The following is a 10,468-nucleotide window of genomic DNA, read 5'->3' as shown; positions in this document are numbered from 1 at the left end:
ATACACTTTGCTCTGCATCTTCATCAACAGTTCGTATTGTCCGGCTTTAAAATTGTGACTTCTTCTCGTAGGGGTGTACTTGGAGTGGATGTACCACCACACACTGTTGGAAAAGACCTTCAACATCTTTCATGCGCTTATTTATCTTCAGTGTGTCTAATTAGGTGATGTGCCTGTTCAGATCTTTTGCTTGTTTTTAAATTGGGTTGCTTACTGAGTTTTAGAAGTTCTTTATGTGTTCTTGATATGCTCAAGCTATAAGCCTGATATCAGTTATGTGATTTGGAAGTATTTTCTCTCATGCTGTGACTCTTCATTCTTTCTAGTGTCTTTCAAATCGTGGAAGTTCTTAATTTTTTCCAAAGCACAACTTTTAAAAAAAGATTATTTTTGGCTGCACTGGGTCTTTGTCGTGGCGAGCAAGGGCTACTCTTCATCGTAGAGCGGGCTTCTCCTTGCGGTGGCTTCTCCTGGTGTAGGACACAGGCTCCGGGGCACGTTGCCCTCAGCAGCTGCAGCTCTCGGGCTCTAGGACCTGCTCTTGGTGGTGGTGGTGGTACGTGGCTTAGTTGCTCCACGGCACCTGGATCTTCCCGCACCAGGTTCAAACCTTGGTCCCCTGCGTTGGCAGGCAGACTCCTGACCACTGGACCACTAGGGAGGTTTGACTTAGTTTTTCTTCCATGGATCATGCTTTTGGTATCATTTCTAAGAACGCATCACCCAACCCAACATCACAGAGTTTTTCTCTGATGTTTTCTGTTTCTGCAGGAGTTAATCAGCTTTAGGTTTGTTATGTTTGTCCATGATTAACTTTGAATTAAATTTTGCACAAGACGTAAGGTATGTTCGGAGTTGTGAGGATTTTTTTTTAGCATATGGACACAATTTTTGAAAAGATTGTCTTCTCCATTGAATTGCTTTAGCACCTTTGTAGAAAATCAATTGGTAATTTATTATATAGAATTTTAGTGTCATTTTTTGTAGGCAATCAATTCTGTTCCAGTAATTTGTCTTTATGCCAGTACGACACTCTATTGATTACATTTACAGTAAGCTTTAAAATCTGGCAGTTTAAGTCTTCCGGCTGTTTCCTTTTTCATAGTTGTTTTTTATCCTTGTGGCTCTTTTGCCTTTCTAAGCTTTATTTTGGCTGTGCTGGGTCTGTTACCGCACGCAGGCTTCTCTCGCTGTGGGGCCGCTCTCTGGGTGCAGCGCCTGGGCTTCTCGCTGCAGGGGCTTCTCTTGTGGAGCCCGGGCTCTGGGGCACAGAGGCTTCAGTACTGGTGGCTCGTGGCCTTAGTTGCTCCACGCCATGTGGGATCTTCCCAGACCAGGGATGGAACCCATGTGTCTCCTACATTAGCAGGCGAATTCCTGACCACTGAGCCTCCAGGGACACCCTCCTTTGCCTTTCTATATAAATTTTAGAGTCTGTTTTATTTCTACAAAATGTTCTCCTGGAATTTTGATTGGAATTGCTTTGTGCCTATAGACCTATATGGAGATAACTGCAATCTTAACAGTTTTGAATCCATGAATGTAATGTATATCTCTATTTTTTAAGAACTTCTTTATTTCTTTCATGAGCATTTTGTAGTTTTCAGCACACAAACCTTTTAAATATTTTCTAAGGCTTGTTTTATGGACTTCAGTGCTATCATATAAATGTTTAAAATTTTCAATTTCCAGTTTTTTATTGCCAAACGTATAGAAATACATTTTAATTTCTGTATGTTGACTTTGTATCCTGAGAACTTCCTGAACTCAATTCTAGTAGCTTTTCTTGTAGATTGTTTGGAATTTTCTACATAGACAATCATTGTAAATCAGAAGTTGTATATCTTATTTTCTGATGTGTGTGCTTTCTTTTTTTTATTGCCATATTACACAAGGAAGGGCCTCAAACATACTTTTGATCAGTCTTTATGCCAATACTACACTCTCTTCAATAGGAGTGGAGAAAGTAAACACTGTGTATGTGATTTTCATTTTTTAAAAACGTGCTGGGACTTGCATTATGACTCAGCGTATGGTCAGTTTTGGTGAGTGTTACACATAAGCTTCCAAAGAATGTATTCTGCAGCTACGTCAGCTGTCATGCTTGTTAACTGTATTATTCAAATTACGTATACACTGCTGCCTATTTTGGGAGTGGGAGGGTCTGCTTATTCTACTGAAGGAGGTGTGTTAAGACCTCTAATATTCCTTGTCCATTTCCTTTGAAGTAGTTGTCTATTTGTCCTTTATGGATTTTGAGGTGTATATCAATTTGGAGTTGTTCTAACTTCCTGGTTAACTGAAATCACTTTATCATTATGAGATACCCCTCTTTACTCCAAATAATAGTTTCTGCCTCGAGGTCTACTTCCAAGGTTAATGTGACTGTGTGAGCTGTTGGCTTATGTATCCTCTCCTTCCTCACTGGTTTTTAAGCTTCTCCCATTGTGTTTGGTACAGAGTTCAGTTCAGTCACTCAGCTGTGTTCAACTCTTTGCAACCCCATGGACTGCAGCATGCCAGGCCTCCCTGTCCATCACCAACTCCGGGAGCTTACTCAAACTCACGTCCATTCAGTCAGTGATGCCATCCAACCATCTCATCCTGTATTGTCCCCTTCTCCTCTCACCTTCAATCTTTCCCAGCATCAGGGTCTTTTCAAATGAGTCGGTTCTTTGCATCAGGTGGCCGAAGTATTGGAGTTTCAGCTTCAACATCAGTCCTTCCAGTGAATATTCAGGACTGATATCCTTTAGGATTGACTAGTTGGATCTCCTTGCAGTCCAAGGGACTCTCAAGAGTCATCTCCAACACCACAGTTCAAAAGCATCAATTCTTCAGTGCTCAGCTTTCTTTACAGTCCAACTCTCACATCCATACATGACCACTGGAAAAACCATAGCCTTGACTAGACGGACCTTTGTTGGCAAAGTAATATCTCTGCTTTTTAATATGCTGTCTAGGTTGGTCATAACTCTTCTTCCAAGCAGCAAGCATCTTTCAATTTCATGGCTGCAGTCACCATCTGCAGGGATTTTGGAGCCCAAGAAAATAAAGTGTGTCACTTTTTCCATTGTTTCCCCATCTATTTGCCATAAAGTGATGGGACCGGATGCCCTGATCTTAGTTTTCTGAGTGTTGAGTTTTATGCCACCTTTTTCACTCTCCTCTTTCACTTTCATCAAGAGGCTCTTTAGTTCTTCTTCACTTTCTGCCATAAGGGTGGTGTCATCTGCATATTTGAGGTTACTGGTATTTCTTCCAGCAATCATGATTCCAGTTTGTGCTTCACCCAGCCCAGCATTTTGCATGATGTACTCTGCATATAAATTAAATAAGCAGGGTGACGGTAAACAGCCTTGACGTACTCCTTTCCCGATTTGGAACCCATGTGTTGTTCCAAGTCCAGTTCTAATTGTTGCTTCTTGACCTGTATACAGATTTCTCAGGAGGCAGGAAGGTGATCTGATATTCCTATCTCTTGAAGAATTTCTCACAGTTTGTGGTGATCCACACAGTCAGAGGCTTTGGCATAGTCAGTAAAGCAGAAGTAGAATTTTTTTTATGGAACTGTCTTGCTTTTGCGATGATCCAACAGATGTTGGCAATTTGATCTCTGGTTCCTCTGCCTTTTCTGAATCCAGCTTGAACATCTGGAAGTTCACAGTTCACTTACTGTTGAAGCCTGGCTTGAAGAATTTTGAGCAGTACTTTGCTAGAGTGTGAGATAAGTGCAATTGTGCAGTAGTTTGAACATTCTTTGGCATTGCCTTTGGGATTGGAATGAAAACTGACCTTTTCCAGTCCTATGGCCACTGCTGAGTTTTCCAAATTTGCTGCCATATTGAGTGCAACACTTTCACAGCATCATCTTTCAGAATTTGAAATAGCTCAACTGGAATTCCATCACCTCCACTAGCTTTGTTCATAGTGATGCTTCCCACTTGACTTCGCATTCCAGGATGTCTGGCTTTAGGTGAGTGATTACACTGTCATGGTTATCTGGGTCATGAAGATCTTTATTGTATCATTCTTCTGTGTATTCTTGCCACCTCTTCTTAATATCTTCTACTTCTGTTAGGTCCATGCCATTTCTGTCCTTTATTGTGCCCATCTTTGCATGAAATGTTCCCTTGGTATCTCTAATTTTCTTGAAGAGATCTCTAGTCTTTCCCATTCTATTGTTTTCCTCTTTCTTTGTGTTGATCAGTTAGGAAGGCTTTCTTATCTCTGTTATTCTTTGGAACTCTGCGTTCAAATGGGTATATCTTTCCTTTTACCTTTCCCAAAAGGAACTGTGTTGCCAAATGGGAATATCTTTTCCTTTGCCTTTCGCTTCTCATATTTTCTCAGCTATTTGTAAGGCTTCCTCAGATAACCATTTTGCCTTTTTGCATTTCTTTTTCTTGGGGATGGTGTTGATCCCTGCTTCCTGTAAAATGTCACAAACCTTCGTCCATAGTTCTTCTGGCCCTCTATTAGATCTAATTCCTTGAATCTGTTAAGTCACTTCCACTTTATAATCCTAAGGGATCTGATTTAGGTCATACCTGTATGGTCTAGTGGTTTTCCCTATTTTCTTCAATTTAAGTCTGAATTTTGCAATAAGGAGTTCATGATCTGAGTCACAGCCAGCTCCCGGCCTTGTTTTGGCTGACCATATAGTTTCTCCATCTTTGACTGCAAAGAATATAATCAGTCTGATTTTGGTATTGACCATCTGGTGACGTCCATGTGTAGAGTCTTCTCCTGTGTTGTTGGAAGAGGGTGTTTGCTATGACCAGTGTGTTCTCTCGGCAGAACTCTATTAGTCTTTGCCCTGCTACATTTTGTGTTCCAAGGCCAAATTTACCTGTCACTCCAGGTATCTGTTGATACCTACTTTTGCATTCCAGTCCCCTATAATGAAAAGGACATCTTTTTTGTGTGTTAGTTCTAGGTCTTTTAGGTCTTCACAGAACTGTTCAGCTTCTTCAGCGTGCCTGGTTGGGGCACAGACTTGGATTACTGTGATATTGTTGAACGGTTTGTCTTGGGAACGAACAGACATCATTCTGTCGTTTTTGTGACTGCATCCAAGTACCGCATTTTGGACCCTCTTGTTGATTATGAGGGCTACTCCATTTCCTCTAAGGGATTCCTGCCCACAGTAGTAGATATAATGGTCCTCTGAGTTAAATTGACCTATTCCAGTCCATTTTAGTTCACTGATTCCTACAATGCGATGTTCACTCTCCTGTTTGATGTCATCTCCTCTTTGACCACTTACAATTTACCTTGACTCATGGACCTAACATTCCAGGTTCCTATGCAGTATTGTTCTTTACAGCATTGGACTTTACTTCCATCACCAGAGTAGGACATAATCAATGTGTTGTTCATATGAATGTCACTCAGTTTTTTATTTTTCAAATGTGAAATAACAATATATGTGATTTATTTGTATATATCAAATAAGTGTTTCATTTTTGCCTGTTTTTAGTATATATAGACTTGACTATACATATTATTTTTGCATTCAACCTCAAGTTTTTGAGACTTATCCATGGTATACTCATTGATTTTTCCCTGCTGTATAGTGCTTCACTATATAAATAATACTGCAGGAGATCTCATTCGGTCCCACACGTCTTACAAATACTGCCTTCCCCAAATTTATATTTTCAGGTTGACCTTTCCTTTAAGTCACCGTCTCTACTTTTGATATAAGGATCTCAATTTAACAACCAAAAGATAATTCTTGATTTCCTACTCTCCCCTTTCCCAATCTGTTCCTTTTTCAGTGTTCCGTATCTCCTCATGACACCATTTACCCAGCTCTGCAAGAACCAAAATGGAGATGGAGACACATTTGGTTTTATTTTTTTCCCACCCAGATCTGTTTTGTATTATTATTTGCAGTAACATCAAACCATCCATTTACAAATTTTCTGGTCTGCAGTCAGCTGGAGACTCAGGTCTGATACCTGATGTCGGGAGGAAATGGCAACCCATTCCAGTATTCTTGCCTGGGAAATCCCATGGACAGAGGGGTCTGTCCATCTACAGTTTATGGAGTCACAAAAGAGTAAGACATAACTTTGCGACTGAATGACAACAGCAGCAATCGGTAGCATATATACGTCAATCCCAGTCTCCCAGTGCTCCCCTCCCCTTTCCTCCTTGGTATCTGTATATTCATTCTCTACATCTCTATTTCTGCTTTGCAAATAAGATCATCTGTACCATTTTCCTAGACTCCACATATATGTGTTAATATACAGCATCTGTTTTTCTGACTTCACCGTGCATGACACTCTCTAGGTCCATCCATGTCTCTACTAATGACCCAGTTTTGTCCCTTTTTTATGGCTGATTTACCATTATATAAATGCACCACATCTTCTTTATCCTTTCCTTTGTTTACGGACATTTAGGTTGCTACCATGTCCTGGCTATTGTAGATATTGTTGCAGTGAACACTGGCGTACCTGTGTCTTGTTGAATTCTAGTTTTCTCTGTGTATATGCCCAGTAATAGGATTGCTGGTTCATGTGGTAGTTCTATTTTTAATTTAACCTCCATACTGTTTTCCGTCAATTTACACTCCCACTAAGAAGGTTCCCTTCTGTCCTTACCCTCTCCAGCATTGTTTGTAGATTTTTTGATGACTATTTAAACTAGTATGAGGTGATACCTCATTGAAGTTTTGATTTGCATTTCTCTAAAAATTAGCAGTGTAGAGCATCTTTTCATGTTTGTCGGCCATCAGTATGTCATCTTTGGAAAAATGTCAACTTAGGTCTTCCACCCATTTTTTTTTTTTTTTTTCCTATATTGAGCTACATGAATTGCTTGTATATTTTAGAGATTAATCATTTGTCAGTTGCTTTGTTTGCAAATATTTTCTCCCATTCTAAGGGTTGTCTTTTTGTCTTATAGTTTCCTTTGCTGTGCAAAAGCTTTTAAGTGTAATTAGGTCCTATTTATTTTTGTTTTTATTTTCATTATGCTTAAGTGGGTCAAAAAAGATCTTGCTGTGATTTGTATTACAGTGTTCTGCCTATGGTTCCTTTAAGAGTTTTATAGTGTCTGGCCTTACATTCAGGTCTTTAATCCATTCAGAGTTTATTTCTGCCTGTGGTATTAGGGAATGTTCTAACACCATTCTTCATGTAGCTGTCGTTTTCCCAGCCACTGACCAGCAGGTAAGTCCTAAGAGGCAGTTTTTGATGTCTGACACTGACTTGCTGGATGGCAAATATCTTCTGTTAATTGGCACAACTCAGGTTTTTGCTTCACAGCCTCACACTGTCTACTCTGGCGCTTAACACACGCTCCTATGGTCAGTGTGGATGCCGCCGGCAAGTGTTCTGGGAAATGGGGGGTCTGTCTGTAATCAGGACGTGTAAGAGTGTGCTGAGATTGAGTATCTGGAACAGTGCTTTTTATTTTTCTGTAGTTTCTATTATGTTCTTATAGTCACCCCACTTTTGCCTCTAAGTGGTCATATATTCCCAAACAGCTTACTGTGTGCTATACAGAATGGATGTTCTATGTACAGTCAGGAATTTCCTTTTGGTTATTGAGTTTGACATAAATTCTCAATAGTGAAAAAAATAACCTTTAGAAAGAAAAAAGATTTTTTTTTTTTTTTTTAGGATGTATCTAAATTAATCTTTTGCTTTTTCTAGTGATCATTTCCTACAAATAACACACAGTTACACATATTTTACAGTTAAATCTTCTTTTATTCTCTTGTGGAATGCTATGTTTAATGTTACAGTATGGTTGTCAAAGCTACTGAAATGTGACACATGTCCATGTCTAAATGCTGCAGGACAGTATAACTTTAAACAAAGTTATTTTACAGCTGAGGTCTGATGGTTTTTAAACCGATGCCTATGTGTATGGCCAGCCACAAACCTGGGGGATGTCTATTTCCTGTACATGTATATACAAATATATCCATACATATTTATATGCACACAGGCATGTATTAATTTATGTGTGAAATTTATAAAATTATATATATACACATACATGCATATCTATATACATATACCCACCCTTGCTAGTGAGCTCACTTTTCTAACACTAATCAGCTTCATGCCCAATTATTGCTGCCCAGTATAACTACATGATTTTAGTGCCAATACCAAGCACCTTTTCAGATGCAGGACAGGTATGCCTGTGCATATAGATATGTGTATTTATGTATGTTTGTGTATATAAAGGAATCATTTCTCCCTTTTATGCTTCAGTCATGCATTACTACAATAAACAGTCTTTTCACCATAGATTTTGAAATTCTAAACAGTGTAAAATCTACTTCTGGAAAACTGTATATGTTCATAGTTACAAAAAATATATTATATATATGATTGAAACCTATTGAGTACATATGTTCTCTGAATCTGGCTATATCCTAGCCCTTAGATAAATTAAAAAACACCCTCTTAACAGGATGTTATGATAGGCTTAAATAGAACATTACTTGTATTTAGAATAGTTGATAATATTTTAAAAGTTGACAAAATGATGTTAAAGATTTGAAAAACACTATGCCTCTGCATTAAATATATAAACGTTTCCAGCAAGGGCCTGGTTCAATTCATTCTAAGATTCTCATGTTCCAAGCGTAACCAATAATTGTAGTCTTTATCCTTAAAATTATGGCTCATTAAGGCTTTTATACAAAAAAAAAGCCCTAGTTTTAATCATTTATAAAAAACAAGTTCTATTTGAAAGAAAAAATGTACATGAACACTAAAGTACTCATGGATATTATCCTGTACAAAGTGTGACTATGTAAAGATAGGAGGCTCGTTCCCTGTAAGAACACCCATGGCGGCACATGTAAACCTGGTTTGGTTCCTCTGCTCTGCGCTATTCAGCGTGTAAAATTTAAACCATTTTTCACATTAACATTTAAATTTAATACAGTGCAAATGTTTGAGAATAACTTGTTCCCCCCAGTGAAACAAGGACCAGCGTTATGCTGAATATTCTTCAGATCTATTTACAAATTGAGCTAAAAGTTCACCATAAACTTTGAAATTTGCTGAATATCAGCAGATATGTTACTGAACTAGCAGCAACTGCATTTAAAATATTTGATAGTTATTTGAGAGAATGCATAAAATTTTCCAGGCTGTACTCTGAATCATATTGCTCTTGATCCCAAAGATCACTCAGGTTTTCAAGAATTGATCTCATACTTGTTTTTCCAGAAGTAGAGGTGTCAGCTTTTTCTGCTTTGCCATCCTTTAATTGGAAGAAAGATAAAATGGAAAATTTCAAAAATTTTATTTTTCTTTAAAATACCACACTTATTTCTAACACAGCACTTTTTCAACAGAGTTGAAAACAAACACTTCCAACTATGGGGAAGCTAATGATCTCGTAAGATAGCCTATTCTATTTTCCACTGCCCTAATAATTTACCATTTTATGCTTTTTATTTGAGAAGAATTTTAAGAACATTGCAAAGAACTCATTGTTAACTGTGTCACTTTGGGCTCTATCATTCTTCCTCCCTGTATATATATTACAAAATTAGATATACATTAGCCTTTCCCCAAACCAATTCAGAGTAAGTTGTAGATATTATTTATGTCCCTTTACCCCAAAAACAAGGACACTCTTTTATATAACCAGAGTACAGAGCACAATAATCAAGATCTCATATATTCAGATTTTGCTAGTAAGATGGTTTATGGCAACAGCTCTTGCTTCCCTGGAAGACCCCTTGAGCCCAGTTCTGCTCGCTGAAAGAAGTCACCCATAAGAATATTCTAATGAAATAAAAATACATTTGAAGGAATCCATGTTTCTTTGAGCCTTTTTTCTAGGTTACACAGATCTTGTTCTCTCTACCTTATCTTACATGACACGCTTAAGGAACCTTTCTCCATTCTGGCCACCTTTTGGGGACTAATTTGTTACTGTTGCAAATGCCACACCCAGACATAATATTCTAAATGTGGCTTAACATACAGAGGGAAACGACTTTCTCTAAAATTTGGACCTGATAACCCTGTTATGATAGCTGGCTTAATTGCATTATATAAAGCCATCTCTTACCATAATTTATACTGAGTATACAGTTGATTTTCTGAACCTACACAGGACTTTAAATCAACCCTATTCGTTTTACATTATTAAACTGACAGTATTTCCAGCTGGTGTATTCTTTGCTAATGATTATTTTCTATTAGTTCTGTCATCCACAATAGCAAAAATACCTATTATCTTCATACCTTTGTGGTAATATAGGCATTGTTATCCTGCCAAGACTGAAGATGCTCAAAGAAGTTAATTTGCTTCGAGTCACCAGTTAGTTAATAGGAGGCAGGGCAAGGAATGGAGAGTCAGGTCTAGCTGACTTGAGATAGTTCCTACCTGCTAAAGGACAGCTAAGGAAAGAAAACCCAGGGAGCACACTAGAGCCATCAATCAGAAAGTCAAAACTTCAAACATCCCCTAG

The 10,468-nt window shown here is 38.2% G+C and overlaps 2 protein-coding genes across 10 annotated transcripts in view; one reads left to right on the top strand and one right to left on the bottom strand.

Annotated features, from left to right (window-relative positions):
• CPEB3 (cytoplasmic polyadenylation element binding protein 3) overlaps positions 1-10,468 on the top strand; it is a 348,047-nt gene that overhangs the window by 315,604 nt on the left and 21,975 nt on the right. The window lies entirely within an intron of this gene.
• The window catches only part of BTAF1 (B-TFIID TATA-box binding protein associated factor 1), an 88,008-nt gene continuing 85,249 nt past the window's right edge, over positions 7,710-10,468 (bottom strand). For all 6 annotated transcript variants that reach the window (XM_086378556.1, XM_086378558.1, XM_086378557.1 and 3 more), the window contains one exon: positions 7,710-9,246. In XM_086378556.1, the coding sequence (XP_086234682.1) occupies positions 9,103-9,246 (144 nt within the window). In that variant the 3' untranslated portion in view covers positions 7,710-9,102. The remainder of the gene's footprint in view (positions 9,247-10,468) is intronic.

This window comes from Bos grunniens, chromosome 26 (genome assembly GCF_055505025.1).
Source record: "Bos grunniens cultivar Pamir isolate PY7600 chromosome 26, Bosgru_T2T1.0, whole genome shotgun sequence".
Lineage (NCBI taxonomy): Eukaryota > Metazoa > Chordata > Mammalia > Artiodactyla > Bovidae > Bos > Bos grunniens.
Note: the sequence above shows the minus strand (reverse complement) of the source record. Positions and strands in the feature narration are given on the sequence as shown.